Raw genomic sequence first — 17,615 nt, forward strand, 5'->3', positions numbered from 1 at the left:
CCTGTCATATCGGCCCTGCAAAAGATTTGAAGGTCATGGCCCCAGGGAAACCGGGTTGTGGTAAGCCATGAGACACACGTTCATCCCTTACCTTTCCCCCTTATCATCCTTCCCCTTCCCCTTAATCCCCGGCGTGGGGGTGACTCAAAGAGGCCCTGGCGGCCAGGATATACGTCTTCAGCAAGAAATACGTCTCAGAAGTAATGGTACAGAGGTAAGCCACTTAGACACTAAGTTAGTTTTTTGGGTAGTTTCCCATATTTTCATTCAGTTTTCTAGTAGGGGTCATCGGAACCTAGTTCCCCTTCGAGGTTCCCTTTTTTGCCCACTCGTGCTCCTAACCTTCAGACCCTAGTCCCTGCAGAACACTCCCTCCTCCTAAGGTTTAAGTCTCCTAAGAAAGTAGTTCTAGGTAAGTACTCTGTGTGGGAACAAATCACAAATTTCTAAGTAATTTGTATTTTTCCTAACATACTTACCTAGAACTACTTTCGGGTTATGGCCCGCCCATCCTTCCCCGAGGGCCCTGCAGGGTTGATGAGAACCCTTTTTGCTACGAAACTTACTGAGGAGCACGACCTGAACTAGCACGCTCTCCGACCCCGGGTCGCCTCAGGGCGCATATCACTCCGCTTGAGGTCACCCATAGAAAATGGGAATAGGGTAAACTACACAAAATTCTGGTCGGTTGGGAAAGAGTTACCAGTAACTCCTAAGAAAGTAGTTCTAGGTAAGTATGTTAGGAAAAATACAAATTACTTAAAAATTTGTGATTTTTCAAAGATTATTATTTTTGCCACAGACTCCTCTGGGATTTCTATAGTGTAGAATCTATTCTAGACTTTGAAACGGCCAAAATATTTTGTACGTGGAAAAAAAAAAATATTGTTCTATCTAGCAACTCTGAATTATATATTGTGCTACCTGGCAACTCTTGTGTATTCAAGTTTCTTACAACTGCCTCTGGTTTTAACCCTAATTTCTTTATCTTTTTACCATTATTTTTTCATATTTCTGGTCTTGTATCCTAAGCACTGGGTTTCTAGATTCAGGCGTCGCGTTAAATTTTGATAAGACATTTTGTATTATAAATTTAGTTATATATTTCTGAGCTGGATGCACAAATTGATAGTTCTATTTAATTAAATTACATTTTTTACGTGGATTTTTCATTAACATCAGTAAAGTACACACTTCAGATAAAAATTATTTTATGATCAAATTATTGTAGTCTTTCGCTATTTCTTTCAGTTATTAATATTCTCAGATTTATGGATAAACTATTTTAAGATTTAAAGTAAACCGTTTCCCGATTGTACTTGGAAAAAAAGTTATTTATTTTGGAGTCAATTTACAGTAATGCCTTTAACATCTGCATAAAATTTATATTAAAATATATTAATGATAAGTAGGTCTTACTCTTCCAAAAATTGGTTTTGATCAACTAAATTATATATTTAAATTAGATTAGTTTTGTGGAGTTCTGAGCAATTTTGATTTATATCTCCCTAGAAACGAGAACCTTATGGTGTGCTGTCCTGTTAATGCTACCACAGGTAAGTACAAGACTATGAAATTTCATCATAAGTTTAATTTGTATTTGTTTTGAACTAGACTTTATTGTTTAATTCTTCTTACATCACTATAATTGTTCAGTGGCACCTTATTTCTGTGTAAGGATAGAAGAGAGACTTTAACTATGGTAAGCAGCTCTTCTAGGAGAAGGACACTCCAAAATCAAACCATTGTTTTCTATTCTTGGGTACCATGGTCTTCCACTGTCTTCTGGGTTAGAGTTCTCTTGCTTGAGGGTACACTTGGGCACACATTTCTATCTTGTTTCTCTTCCTCTTGGTTTGTTAAAGTTTTTATAGTTTATATAGGAGATATTTATTCTAATCTTTTTGCTTTTCTTAAAACCTTTTCTTTTTCTTTGTTTCCTTTCCTTACTGAGCTATTTTCCTGGTTGGAGCCCCTGGGCTTATAGCATCCTGCTTTTCCAACTAGGGCCGTAACTTAGCAAGTAATAATAATAATAATAATAATAATAATAATAATAATACAGTAATAATATCGTTGAATTGTTATAGAGGTTTTGAGTTTGATTACATCATTTAGACGCCGATGAGATTTGTTGGAGATGTTGATTTGAAGCAAAGTAAAATTTTCAAGGTCATAAAATCAGGTTGTTCCATAACCGAAATACAAACCACGCTATTTACATTGGGTTTACTTTTCGGCATAGCTGAAATGACGAGCCAATAGTTTTTAACGAGGGCTAACTACCCCCGCGCTATGACGAGCCAATAGTTTTTAACGAGGGCTAACTACCCCCGCGCTAGTTAGCGGCGGTAGGGGAAGGGGTAGCTTGCTACCCCCCTCACACACACGGGTGATTTGCTTCACTTCACTTTTGGCTCCGGCGATGAACAGACGTGTCTGTCCATCGGTCTCGTTGTCAGCCTTAATCTTTTTTTTGCTTTTTGTTCCAGTTTGTGTGTGTGCGTTTAAAGTTGGCCTCACCCTTAGTTGTTCACCATGCGCAAGTGCCCTGGTATTGCCGGTCGCCCTTGCGGTACATTCATCTCTGCGGTGGACACAGATCCTCACACCCTTTGCCCGCAGTGTCGAGGCCGACGGTGTGACAGAGAGAATACTTGTAGTGAGTGCAGGGAGTGGTCTGCCTCCAAGTGGGAGAGGTTTGGCCGCCGGCGTAAGAAGAAGTCCAAGAGAGACCGTTCTCCCTCTGGGGTTGCCTTGAAGGAGGAAGGCTCTCGGGACTCTTCTTTCGCCGCCCAAACCTCCTCCGAAGCTCCCCCTCGTTCGGCTCCTAAGGAGAGACCGCCGAGTGGGAGCGCAGGGCCTAGTTCTGTTTCCCGACCTTGGGTTGAGGGAGAGGGCGTCGCCTCCCATAGCGGGGCGGCTCCCCCTCCTCCTCCGGGGGAGGTTGTTGCTAATGACTCCTTGTCTCATGATGATCTTTTTCAGAATTGGGCTTCCTTGGGGCTTAAGGGCCTGCCCTCCAGGGAAGCCCTGATTGACCTTGTCCAGTTGGGGGCCGCTGTTAAGCAGTCGCCGGTGATAGCAGAGGTAGATCCTCGGACTATCGTCGACGTTGTGGTGACAGAGGCTTCCGAGGGGTCGGGTCAATCCTCTGCGGTTCCTGTTGTGGATGATGGTGCTAAAGGCTCTCCTCCCCCTTCCGTACATCCTTCGAAGGGGGAAGGGAGTCCCGCGGGCTCTTCTCCTGCCAAGCATCCCTCTCGGGGGAGTGCCTTGACTGAGACTCCCCTTCGGAGGACTGATGGTCCTGACGATCTTCCTCGTGGCCGCCTTCGCCGTAAGGCTCATCGTCCGCTGCGCAGCAAGGGCCTCCCGTCTCCCTATAAGGGTGCTAAGAGGAGCCTTTTTTAATCTTCTCCTCCTTCCTCCGAGGGGGACTCTCCTCGTCGTAAGCAGCCTGCAGCTCCAGCTTCCTTAGACCTCTCTGGGGATCGGGTCTCCTACGCCTTCCAGATCTTCAGCTTCTGGTGCAGACGTCCAGCAGCCTGACCTCGTCACCCGACGGGCAACGATCCCTTCGGGGCAAAGGGTTGCTTCCCACGGTGTGGGTTCTTCCCTAGTGCGTCAGGGTTCCCCTGCGCGCCCTCCTGCAGTGTTAGCGCACAGGCGCTCTCCTGCTCGTCAGTGTTCTCCTGATCGCCAGCGTTCTCCCATTCGCCACCGCTCTCCTGATGATCGTCGCCCCTCTTCTCGCCAGCGCTCTTCTGAGGACATCGTTCATCCTGTTGTTACTGTTGAGCGCCCATCGCGCCATCGATCCCCTGAGCGCCCTAGATCTCCTGCCCGTCAGTGCGCACCTGCGCTCCCAGTTCCTGACTCGCGCCCTGTGCGCCCACGCTCGCCAGCGCTACCTAGAACTTCGGTTCAAGTTGTGACCAAGGACTCTTCTCTTCGCCCTCGCGATCCTGCTCGTCAACCTGTTCCAGCGCAGCAACGCTCGTGGTCTCCTGCATGTACTTCCAAAGTGCCTGTACGCTCACGTGCCCACGCTCCTCCTGTTCCTGAGCCCGTTCGTGAGCGTTCGCCTTTGCGCACCGCGCCTGCAGCGCCCTCACACGATTCCATGCGTCGCCCTCCTGCTCACCAGCGATCACAGATGCATCAACATTCGCCTGCTCGTCAGCGATCTCCTGCGCGTCAACGGTCCCCAGCGTGTCAGCGATCCCCTAAACATCGACGATCTCCAGACCGCCCGCGTGACCTATCGCCTGCGCGCAACCGTTCTCCGACACGCCGTCGCCCAGAGGATCTGGAGAGACATGGGTCGCCTTCTGTTTGCTCGCCCTCACGCGGTCGTTCGCCTACGCGGTCTACGCGCTATCGCTCGCCAATGCGCCACCATGCGCCAGCGCGCCATCGCTCGCCGACGCGCCAGCGTTCACCAGCGGGCTGCCGATCGCCTGCTCGCCATCGCTCTCCCACGCGCTACAGGTGTCCTGGTTAACATTGTCAGCGGTCATCGAAGCGATCTCGTTCGCCCACGCGCTCCCTCGCCAGCGCGCTCCCTCGATAACGCGCCAACGTGCTCACTCGCCAGCTCGCCCACGCGCCCGTTCACCTGTGCGCCCTCGCGCCCACCCGCCTGCGCACGATTGCTCCCGCGCTCATTTGTCTCCGCGCGATTGCATGTCCGCGCCTCAACATCCTCTCGCGCGCGACCCCATAGTTTTGCCTACGTACGAGCGTCAGCACGACCCCCGTTCGTGTCGGGTTCCGCAGCCTGCGACAGCAGCAGGGACGCGTGTCGTCAGACCGCACTCAGGATCGCCTCCACCGAAGCGGAGGATTCTTGTGCAGGATAGGGAAGACACCTCAGAGAGGTCAGTACAACTTTCTTCCCCGTTTCCTTTTCAGGCAGGTCCAGTGGTGTCCACCCCGAAGGATCGCCCGATCCCCTTCCCTCCAGCGGGAATTTCGGATTCTGTGTCCGTGTCTCGGCAGACTTGGTTTTATCCTCTGATGTGGGCGTTAGTGAAGGCTATGAAGCCGGCACTCGCCGATCAAGGGCACAAGCCAATGGCTGCCTCGCCCCCGCTGAAGAGAAGGAGAGGAGTGGACTTCGTGGTGTCTTCTCCCAGGGAGAAGTTGGTTCCTAAGAGGTCTGTCAGGAAGGCTCCATCCCCTTCACAGGCGCTTTCTCCTTCTCCCGAGGAGGAGGCTTTTCCATCCTCGGGAGAATCCAGTGAGGTGATGGTCTCCCCCTCGGCACCAAGGGGGGAGTTGTCTCCTCGTGGAGGGGAATCGTCTCGCGCGGAGGGCGCCTTCCAAAACTCTTTGTTGGGGTCGTGTATCCCACCCAGGAGGGAACCCAAGGACTCCAAGACAATCCCAAAGTTGTCTTCTAGGATTCGTCAGGAACCAGCTGCACCCCGGGAGAACGTCCACGCATCTCCCCAGGAAGAGATTCCGGGGACGGGAGACTTAACTGCCAGTCTGCAATGAGGAGACCAGCAGGAGTCTGAGCATGCCTTCTGGCAGGTCCTGAGCCAGATGAGGCAACTCAACGGGTTTATGGACCCCGTGATCGCCCCTCGAGAAGGCAAGGACACGGTCCTGGACCAGGTGTATGGTACTCAGAAGCCCCCCAAGGCCAGCGTGGATTTGCCCTGGTCCCAAGGGTTGAAGAGTGCCAGAGCCAGGGCCAATGCTCAACTCGCGGCTCTCGCTTCCTCCAGTCGTTCCTCTGCCGAGAACAAACTCCTCCCACCTCCTCGTCTCCAGCAGAGGAGGTATTTTGAGATCTTGGGGGAGTCTAGTCTCGCTCTTCCTCTCCATCATTCTGTAGAAGAGCTTGCTAAGGGAGTTCCTCTCGAGAAGCTCTCCGCCCGGCAGGTGACGTTCTCGGCGTCGGAGATCCTGAGCCATGAGAAGGTCGCGAAGTGCGCCTTGCAGGCCACTTCGTGGCTCGATATATGGCTAGGGTCTCTGGGCATCCTATTGCGCTCCGAGAATTTGTCTAAGGAGGCCAATAGGAAGGCCCTGGAGACCCTCCTCTCGGGCACCCGCTCCATCGAGTTCCTGGCACATTAGGTTACCACCCTGTGGGCCAACTCGGTATTGAAGCGGCGAAATGCGGTGATCGAGAAGTTCCACCCGAAGGTCCCCGCCGTGGATGTCTGTAGGCTCAGGCATGCTTCCCTCCTTGGGGGGAATCTCCTAGAGCCTCAGGACATGGAACGAACAGCTGAGAGGTGGAGGAAGTATAGCCAGGACTCCCTCATCCATAGGGCCCTTACAGCTTGGCCCTATAAGCCTCCAGCTCCGCAGCAACAGCAGCAGCAGCCTCGCAAGACACCAAAGCAGGCACCGGCAGCTGAGAAAGTGGTGTCTAAGCCCCAGCCCTTTCCAGCCAAGGACAAGAGGGGCAGTAAGTCCTCCAGGGGAGGCAAGACTCCTACAGGGGGCGGCAGCGGCCGCTAACGCTAGGAGTGGCAGTCCCCCCGCGTGTCCACCTGTGGGGGGATGCCTTCGAAGTTGCGTGCACAGGTGGCAGCAACATGGGGCCGATGCTTGGACGATTTCTGTGATCGGCCTAGGCTATCGCGTCCCGTTCACAACATCTCAACCTCCCTTGACAGCGAATCCAGTGTCGTTGAGCTACTATGCCATGGGATCGGTAAAGGGGGCTGGCCCTTCGGGCAGAAGTCGAGACCATGCTCAAGAAGGATGCTCTCCAGGAGGTCGTCGACGGCTCCCCAGGCTTCCTGAGTCGACTCTTTCTTGTAAAGAAGGCGTCCGGAGGCTGGAGACCTGTCATCGACCTCTCGGCTCTGAACAAATTTGTCAAGCAAACTCGGTTCAGCATGGAAACAGCGGACACGGTCAGACTTGCGGTGAGACCTCAAGACTTCATGTGCACACTGGATCTAAAGGACGCGTACTTCTAGATCCCAATCCATCCGTCTTCCAGGAAGTACTTGAGATTCAGCCTAGACGGCAAATCCTACCAGTTCAAGGTGCTGTGTTACGGTCTCTCCACAGCACCTCAGGTGTTCACCAGAGTGTTCACCCTGATTTCATCTTGGGCGCACAGGAACGGCATCCGTCTCCTTCGTTATCTGGACGACTGGCTGATCCTAGCAGACTCGGAGTCGACCCTTCTAAGGCACCGAGACAGGCTTCTGAGTCTTTGCCAGGATCTGGGGATCGTGGTAAATCTCGAGAAGTCCTCTCTGCAGCCGTCCCAACGACTGGTTTATCTAGGCATGTTGTTAGACACCAATCTCCACAAAGCCTTTCCATCAGACGACAGGATAGCAAGGCTGAGGAGGGTGGCGGAACCCATCCTCAGGCGAGAAGAGCTTCCCGCCCAATCGTGGTTGCGTCTCTTAGGTCACCTAGCGTCCCTGGCTCGTCTGGTTCCAAACGGCCGTCTCAGTATGAGATCCCTGCAGTGGCGGCTCAAGTCCCAGTGGAATCAAGGATCCGATTCCCCGGACGTACAGGTCCCGATAGGATCTTTGGAACAGGCGGACCTGCGGGGGTGGCTGGTCGACGAGAACCTGCGAAAGGGAGTGGATCTTCTCGTCCTCCCCCCGGAATTGACACTGTTTTCGGACGCGTCAAAAGAAGGGTTGGGGGCGCACGTTCTGAACCAAAGGACCTCAGGCCTTTGGTCAGAATCAGAAAAGTACCTGCACATCAACCTGCGAGAAAAGAAGGCCGTATTCCTGGCTCTTCAACAGTTCCAACGGACCCTGGCGGGTCACTCCGTGGTGGTGATGAGCGACAACACCACGGTAGTGGCTTATATCAACAAGCAGGGAGGTACTTTTTCGCAGCAGCTATCCCATTTTGCAATAGAGATTCTGAGGTGGACCGAAGTCCACTTGATAATACTATCACCTCGCTTCATTCCTGGCAAGAGGAATGTGCTCGCCGACAGTCTGAGCAGGGCTTCGCAGATAGTGAGTACCGAGTGGTCTTTGGATCCTCAGATAGCCAACAAAGTCCTGACTTTGTGGGGTTCCCGACCGTGGATCTGTTCGGGACAGTGTTGAATTTCAAGCTGCCTCTGTACTGCTCCCCAGTCCCGGACCCCAAGGCACTCTGGCAAGATGCTTTCCAACAATGGTGGGACAACATCGACGTGTACGCCTTCCCACCGTTCTGTCTGATGAGAAGGGTGCTCAACAGGACCAGACTATCGGTCAACTGTTCGATGACTGATAGCTCTGCTATGGCATCACGCGGAATGGTTCCCGGACCTTCTGCAGCTCCTGACGGAGCTCCCGAGAGAACTACCCCCACGACACGAGCTACTCAGACAACCACACTCCAACATCCCTCACAAGGCCGTGGCCTCGCTTCGGCTTCACGCCTGGAAACTGTCCAGCGTCTCCTCACGGAGAGAGGCTTTTCGCAACAGGTTGCGGAGAGAATGTCTCGGCACCTGCGAAAGTCCTCTGAAGGAGTCTACCAGGCGAAGTGGAGAGTCTTCTGTGGTTGGTGTTGTGGGAGGGGTATCTCTCCACTTGATGGAACTATTCCAGCAATAGCGGAGTTCCTCGTGTATCTGCGGGAAGAAATGCGCCTTTCTGTCTCAGCAGTGAAAGGCTATCGCTCAGCCTTAAGCTTGGCTTTTCGGCTGAAAGGCGTGGTTATTTCTTCCTCGCTGGAACTCTCTCTACTCATACGTAGCTATGAGCTTACCTGCCCTCAGTCGGAAATGAGACCTCCTCCTTGGAACGTGGTTCGGGTTCTCAGGGCTCTTAAGAGACCTCCCTTCGAACCATTACGCCAGGCCTCTGATCGCCACCTCTCTTAGAAGACGGCTTTCCTGCTCGCTTTGGCTTCGGCCAAGCGAGTTTTTGAACTTCATGGTCTCTCATACGACATCGCCCATTCAAGGGGATGGGGGGAGGTAACGTTCAGGTTCGTCCCTGAGTTTGTTACCAAGACTCAGTATCCTGGAATGCCGGATCCACGATTCGACTCTTTCAGGATCGCGAGTCTCCGTTCTATAACAAGCGACCCAGACCAGCTGCTACTATGCCCAGTGAGGAGTCTGAGGTAATACTTGAAGAGAACAGCTGCAGTTCGTCCTCAAGTGCGGGCACTGTTTGTTAGCACAGGCAGGACGAAGAGGAGGGTCACCAAGAATACCATCTCGGCTTGGATTCGAAGGGTTATCTATCACGCCTTGAATCCAGACCCTCCTCCGTCACGTCGCCCTAGGGCCCATGACGTCAGGGGCGTTGTTACGTCCCTGGCCTTCAAGAGAAACTTCTCTCTGACGCAGGTGCTTCAAGCTGGGGTCTGGAAGCATCAGACGACCTTTACAGCCCACTACCTGCAGGACGTGACCCACAGGAGCCTGGATACGTTTTTCTATCGGCCCTGTGGGGGCTGCACAACAGCTGGTCTAACCTCAGGCTCCTTTATGGACAAGTAGCAGTAGGTTGAGGGCGTTGTTACCCGGTTTTAGTCTGCGTGAATGAAAGAGTTTGTCTGACCCTTACTTCTTTCTTTATTCTCCCCTCTCTTGGGGAAGCAGCATCCTGGTCTTTGCATAGCTGACCTCGACCTGTGCAGGTAACCCATGCTTCCTTGTGCTCCTAGTATTAAGCTTAATACTGTTGCGTCCCCCATACCCTGACGAGGTGGTATTGGGAACGTCCTATCCTGGATTCCTATCTAAAGGTCTCAAGGTCAACTTCATAGGACGAGTCACGCTCTTTCCTCCCCACACAACTTATGTAGGCCACTCGTTCCTAGCGAAGCAAGGAACTTGTGAGGTGCAGGGGCTCCTTTTCTGAATGCTATTCACTGGGAGGTGGAGCCCCTGGGCAAAGCCAAAGTCAGTAAGGCTGGGGACTTTCCACCCTTCCTAAGGGGTAAGTTACCCAATGTGAATAGCGGGGTTTGTATTGGTTATGGAACAAATGACAAATTCGGAGATAATTTGTATTTTTCCTAACCATACAAACCTTAGCTATTTACACATATTTGCCCGCCAGCCCTGACCCCCAAGTCAAGTCCTACCTCTAAGTGAAGTGAAGCAAATCACCAGTATGTGGGGGGGGGAGGCGGGTAGCAAGCTACCCCTTCCCCTACCCCCGCTAACTGGGGGGGGGTTAGTTAACCCTCGTTAAAAACTATTGGCTCGTCATTTCAGCTACGCCAAAAAGTAAACCCAATGTAAATAGGTAAGGTTTGTATGGTTAGGAAAAATACAAATTATCTCCGAATTTGTCATTTTCGTATGCAAAATTATAGTCTGAACGTACTAAAGTTAATCTGGCTCGTTGAAGAATAGGATATCAAGCACAGGAAACCTACTGGACTCTTTGATCTGTTAGGTCTAAGTCCATAAGGATACTGAAAATGTTTCGTCTTACTCTTGATATACATTGGATAGATATCTAAACCTACATAGGTTTAAAGGCCGTTCATGAATGGCAGAGACAAGGGACAGTGACATTGCCCAATCAAGCAGGACAATCCTCTAGAGACTGACCACATATACAATTGATCAGCATACAATTCCCCTCTCCACCCAAGATAGGACCAAGGAGGGCCAGACAATGGCTGCAGATGACTCAGCACATAGACCTATTGGCTCCACCAAAACCCCCATTCTTAGCTCACATGGATAGTGAGGTTGCAGCGACCAAAGGAACTAACGAATTTGAGCGGGGCTCGAACCCCACTCTGGCGATCACCAGGCAAGGACGTTACCAACAGATACAAGCCTAATAAAGAAAGTTATTTTCCTGAATATTTTTTGTCCAATGCCGTGGAAGTTGTTCCCTTCATTAATTCTCTTCTTGCTTGATTGATTGGTTGTTATAGACTTGACCTCACAACTGTATAAGAATCACATGGGGAAGAAAAGGAGCCTCACAAAACTATGCAAGAATAGTCCAAGAAATGCATGAAAGAGATAATAGAAAAGAAGGTTCGGTTAGGAGTAGTATAGGCTACAGAAAGGTTTCGTGCAAACGTATGTTTCACAGTCCAGACCGTGGTATGTTTATATAACGGAATTTGAGTCCATATATCTTAAGGCGTACGTCGTAATCCTGGTCATTGATTTACTATCTCAGCCAGGCCATTAGAGGTTAAGCTCCCTATCGCATGGTTTTTGGAGACTTGGCAGAGGAGATGGAGGATTAATGAAAATAAAAATTTCAGATCCTATTCGCAATCCTTCTGCTCACTGAAATTGCAGATCCTACTTGTAATCCTTCTGCTCGCTGAAATTGCAGATCCTACTTGCAATCCTTCTGCTCATTTATACTGCATATTTTACTTGCTAAAGGATGAAGTAGCTAGCCCCTAGATTAAAATTAATAATCCACAATTAGGGTTTAATATTTTTTTTCTGTGTATTAGACTAATTCATTTGTGGAATTCATATTTATCAGAAGTAAGATTTTCTTCACTGAATTTTTTTGAAAAAATACGGTAAAATTATGTAAGGTTGCGGTTTTTCCAATCATGGCCAACCTATAGTAAAGCTACCCACAAAATTAGTGGTTCTTTATTCTTAAGTCTTCTTGGTTTGTCCTATCAAATTGCCAAAGTAAACGATGCACACGAATCCTGAAAGGTATTAAAGACGATTGAGATTATTGATTTGGATTTAGTTTTCATTCGTTTCCCATAAGACTTTGATGCCGTGGTCAGTCAGCTAACTCAAATATGATAAATGAAAACAGTTTTATTTTCATTATTGCTTATGTAAGCTACCCTTATCAATCTCCATCCTTTTGCTAACTTATTACAGATCTTACTTGCAATCCTTCTACTCACTTATTACAGATCTTACTTGCAATCCTTCTGCTCACTTATTACAGATCTTACTTGCAATCCTTCTGCTCACTTATTACAGATCTTACTTGCAATCCTTCTGCTCACTAATATTGAAGATCATACTTGCAATCCTTCTACTCATTCATATTGCAGACCCAACTTGCAATCATTCTGCTCACTTATGCATATTCTAATCACAATACTTCTGCTCACTTGTACTGCATATTATACTTGCAATCCTTTTGCTCCCTGATATTGCAGATCCAACTTGCAATCATTCTGCTCACTTACATTGCATATTCTACTCGCAATACTACTACTCACTTATACTGCATATTCTACTTGCAATCCTTCCGCTCCCTGATATTGCAGATCCTACTTGTAATCCTTCTGTTCACTTATAATACATATTCTACTCGCAATTCTTTTGTGCACAGAAATTGCAGATCCTACTTGCAATCCTTCTGCTCACTCATACTGCATATTCTACTTGCAATCCTTCGGCTCACTTATTGCAGATATTGCTTTCAATCCTTCTGCTCACTAATATTGTATATTCTACTTGCAATCATTCTGCTTACTGATATAGCATATTCTACTTACAATCCTTCTGCTCAGTTATTGCAGATGTTGATTGCAATCCTTCTGCACTATGATATTGCAGATCCTACTTGTAATCCTTCTGCTCACTTATATTACATATTCTACTTGCAATCCTGCTGCTGATCGTACTTGCAATCCTCCTGCTCACTTATTGCAGATCTCACTTGCAAACCTTCTGCTCACTGATTACGGATCTTGCTTGCAATCCTTCTGCTCACTGATATTGCAGATCTTGCTTGCAATCATTCTGCTCACTGATATTGCAGATCCTAATAGTTATCCTCTGCTCACTTATATTACATATTCTACTTGCAATCCTTCTGCTCACCGTAATTTCAGGTCCTACTTGCAATCCTTCTGCTTACTTATATTACATATCTTTCTTGCAATCATTCTGCTCACTGATATTACAGATCCTACTTATAATCCTTCAGCTCACTTATATTACATATTCTACTTGCAATTCTTCTGCTCATTTATAATGCATATTCTACTTGCAATCATCCTCCCCACTGAAATTGCAAATCCTATTTTCAATCCTGCTCACTAATATTGCACATTCTACTTATAGTCATTCTGCTCACTGAAATTGCAGATCATACTTGCAATCCTTCTGCTCATTTATAATGCATATTCTACTTGCAATCATCCTCCTCACTGAAATTGCAAATCCTATTTTCAATCCTGCTCACTAATATTGCACACTTATAGTCATTCTGCTCACTGAAATTGCAGATCATACTTGCAATCCTTCTGCTCTCTTATATTGGATATTCTACTCACAGTCCTTCTGCTCACTGAAATAGCAGATCCCTACTTGCCATCCTTCAGCTCACATATATTGCATATTCTACTTACAATCCTTCTACTTACAGAAAATTGCAGATCCTAAACACAATCTTTCTGCTCACTTGTATTGCATATTCTACTTGCAATCATTCTGCTTACTGAAATTGCAGATCCTACCTGCAACCCTTCTGCTCAGTGATATTGCAGATCTTGCTTGCAATCCTGTTCACTGATATTACAGATCCTACTTGCAATATTTCTGCTCACTTATATTGTATATTCTTCTTTCAACCATTCTGCTCACTGAAATTGCAGAACCTGCTTGCAATCCATGAGCTCAGTGATATTGCAGATCTTAATTGCAATTCTTCTGCTCCCTTATATTGCATATTATATTTGCAATCATTCTGCTCACTGAAATTGCGTATCCTACTTGCAGTCCTTCTGCTCACTTATTCCAGTTCCCACTTGCAATCTTTCTGCTCACTGATATTGCAGATCCTACTTGCAATCCTTCTGCTCACTTATATTGCATATTCTGCTTGTAGCGCTTCTGCTCACTGAAATTAGAGATCCTAATTGCATTCTTTCTGTTCAATTATATTGCACATTCTACTTTCAATCATTCTGCTCACTGAAATTGCAGATCCTTCTTGCAATCATTCTGCTCACTTATGTTGCATATTCTACTCGCAATCATTTTGCTCATTGAAATTGCAGATCCTACTTGTAATCCTTCTGAACAGTGATATTGCAGGGCTTGCTTGCAATCCTTCTGTTCACTGATATTACAGATCATACTTGCCTGTTGAGATACTAAAACTGAAAGGTATAGGATCCTTTGACTGGCCAGACAGTAATGCGTTGGATTCCTCTCTCTGGTTACGGCTTATTTTTTCTTTGCCTACACAGAATAGTCTGGCCTATTCTTTACATATTCTCGCCTTTCCTCACACACCTGACAACAATGAGATACTAAACACTTCTTCACCCAAGGGGTTAATTACTATAATGCAATTGTTCAGTGTACTTCCCTCTTGGTAAGGGTAGAAGAGAGACTTTAGGTATGGTAAGCAGCTCTTCTAGGAGAAGGACACTCCAAAATTAAACCATTGTTCTCTAGTCTTGGGTAGTGCCATAGCCTGTGTACCATGGTCTTCCACTGTCTTGGGTTAGAGTTCCCTTGCTTGAGGGTACACTCGGGCACACTATTCTATCTTATTATTTTTTTTCTTCCTCTTGATTTTTTTTGAAGTGGTGTGCTGGGCATGCTTAATAGAAGGGCCATGGATGCCTGGTTCTTTATCAAGAGGTTGTCTTTTCCTTTTCTGATTTTTTTTTCTCAAAACCATCCTTACTGTCCTCCCTTCAGTTGAAGTGGCTATCCTGGAGGGTATGTAGCCTTGCATGGTGTATCGGCTCCTCCATGTTGACCAGTTTTTCCGACTTTTTACTATAGTCTATGGGTTTCATCATCACTTTATTTATAATTCTGTACATATTGTTTTTGTTATAATTCTCGTTAATCTAGTTTTTAAGTATGATGTCTCTTTTTTTATTTCTATTAATTCTTATGCTGTTTGGAGACATTGAGCGAAATCCGGGACCAGTACGTCTTAGATTTCGTCAATGTCGTCTTCTGTATTGTAATTTCATGGTCTTCATGCAAATATTCAACACCTTACAGTTGTGTCCAGACAGTATGATATTCTTTTGTGCTCAGAAACTCTGGTTTCTAATATGAGGCACTCATCTGAGCTCCTTATAACTAGTTTTAAGAAGCCAATAATATTGAAATGTGATGCCATCCCTAGGGCCAGGGGAATGGCTGTGTACATTAGGATTGAGTAACCTGCTTCTCATAAGTTCTGCTATCAGTGTGGATGTCATGAGATTCAGGTAATAAAAGTTTGTGGCAGGCATAACTTTTATTTGTGTTTGATCTACCAGAATCCAGACATGGATGATTCTATCTTCGATTGTCTTCTTACCATTATGGCTAAGATACAAGAAGATGATAGAAAGGCTTCTTTTGTCTCTTTTGGTGATTTTAATGCTCACCATAGGGAGTGGTTAATTTCTATTTCTCCTACCGATCCCCATGGCTTAAGAGCTTTAGACTTTGCCTCTGAATCAGGCTGTGAGCAAATCATAAATGAAGCTACCCACAGGTCTGGTAATAGCTTGGACCTCGTATACACTGACTCCCCTGGCGCTATAACTTGTAAGGTAGGTTCTCCATTCGGGACATCTGATCATGCCTTGATTTCATTAGTAGTGAAGACTGAGCAGCCTGTCCCTGATATATCATACTCTTGTAAAATTTATATGAAATCCCAAGCAGACTGGAATGGGATTTTGTATGATCTTTTGTGCTTGAATTGGTCACAATTATTTAATAGTGTAGATCCTGTTGTCCCTTTGAATGAGAATATAGTCAACATAATTGATAGGCGTATCCCTTCTCGTGTGCTAAGGTACGGAGTGAAGGACAAACCGTGGTTCAATGATGATTGTAGACATGCTTATTTGGAGAAGCAGGAGGCCTATCATCTTTGGAAGGGTAACAGATCAGATTTGACCTGGAATAACTATACTCAGCTTCGAGCTTTTGCTCAGAGAGTTTATACCTCATCTGAAAAGGAGTACAATTCAACAATAAAAGAAACCCTTTCTGGTACAACTCAGGAACATAAATGGTGGTCTACCCTTAAATCTGCACTCTTTGGTGTAGATGCAACAGTTCCTCCTTTACTTAAACCAGATGGCTCAGTCACTCACTGTCCAAAGGAAAAGGCAACCCTTTTGGCTGATGTTTTTGACAGTAAACAGAGTAATGAAAAACTTCCTCATTCATGTTTTCCTGAGGCTAAACTAACTAGTTTAGCTTTTCGATCTCGTGAAATTAAAGCTCTGTTGATGGACCTTGATGCTTATGGAGGTGTAGACCCAAATGGTATTTTTCCATTTTTTTTTTTTTATAAAGACAGCAGATTTCTTAGCTCCAAAGTTATCTGTTATTTTGCTCAAGTTAGCAAGAAGAGGAGCTTTTAGCACTTGTTGGAGGATTGGTAATGTTACTCCTTTATGTAAATGTGTTTGTGGTAGCTCAAGTCCCACTGATTACCGCCCAATTTCCATAATTCCCATATTATCTAAAGTTTTTAGGAGTCTTCTGGCAAAACGTCTTAACAGGTTTGCTGAAGGTAATCATCTATTCCCTAGTTTGCAATTTGGTTTTCGTAAAGGCCTTGGAGCATGTGATGCCGTTTTTACAATCTCCAATGCTGTACAGAAATCCCTTGATTGTGGTCAGGAAGTTCGTATGATTGGCCTTGATTTTAGTGCTGCCTTTGACCGTGTTAATCGTGAGGCCCTTGTTTTCAAACTCAAACAATTGGGAGTGGGTGGGTCGTTTCTTAGCATTATTATTGATTTTTTAAGTAATAGATCTCAAAGAGTTGTTGTTGATGGGCACCATAATGAGTATAGGAATGTGATATCCGGTGTTTAACAGGGTAGTGTTCTTGGCCCATTACTTTTCATACTATATACACATGACATATGGTTTGGCCTAGAAAACAAGCTTGTTGCATATGCAGATGATGCTACTCTCTTTGCATCAATTCCATCCCCTGAATGTACTGTAGATCTGGGGTTGGTGAATCCATTACTAGAGATTTAGCTAAAATTAGTGCATGGTGCAAATTATGGTGTATGAAGTTGAATCCTAACAAAACTCAAAGTATGATTGTAAGTAGGTCAAGGACGGTGGCTCCTCAACACCCGGATCTCAGTATTGATAATATTTCTTTAAATTTGTATGACTTAAAATTTTAGGTGTGATTCTCGACAGCAAATTAACTTTGAGAAACACATTAGGTCTGTGCCTTCTTCAATTGCACAAAAAAATTGGCTTATTGAGAAAGTCTTTCAAGATTTTCGGTGATCAATATATTCTGAAGAAGTGTTAATTCTTTAATTCTACCTTGTTTTGAGTATTGTTCTCCTGTCTGGTGTACAGCTGCTGATTCTCATTTTAATTTGTTGGACAGAAACTTATGGTTTATTAATTTTTTTATTCCTGATCTAGATATTAATCTTTGGGACCATCGTTCAATTAGTTCATTATGCATGTTGCATAAGATTTTTCATAACTCTGACCATCCTTTACATTCAGATCTCCCTGAACAATTCTATCGTGTTCGTAATACTAGGCAGGCAGTTAATTCTAATAGCCAGGCCTTCTCTTCATGAGGCTCAATACTACACAGTATTCTAGAAGTTTTATTCCAGCTGTTACCAAGTTGTGGAATGATGTTCCTACTCGGTTAGTTGAATCAGTAGAACTTCAAAAGTTCGAATTTGGAGCAAATGTTTTTATGTTGAACAGGCTGATATGA

The 17,615-nt window shown here is 46.3% G+C and overlaps 1 protein-coding gene across 4 annotated transcripts in view; it reads left to right on the forward strand.

Moving 5' to 3' along the window:
- Positions 1-17,615, forward strand: part of LOC137629654 (uncharacterized) — a 190,050-nt gene that overhangs the window by 84,289 nt on the left and 88,146 nt on the right. For all 4 annotated transcript variants that reach the window (XM_068361188.1, XM_068361189.1, XM_068361187.1 and 1 more), the window contains exon 4: positions 1,513-1,556. In XM_068361188.1, the coding sequence (XP_068217289.1) occupies positions 1,513-1,556 (44 nt within the window). The remainder of the gene's footprint in view (positions 1-1,512; positions 1,557-17,615) is intronic.

This window comes from Palaemon carinicauda, chromosome 37 (genome assembly GCF_036898095.1).
Source record: "Palaemon carinicauda isolate YSFRI2023 chromosome 37, ASM3689809v2, whole genome shotgun sequence".
Lineage (NCBI taxonomy): Eukaryota > Metazoa > Arthropoda > Malacostraca > Decapoda > Palaemonidae > Palaemon > Palaemon carinicauda.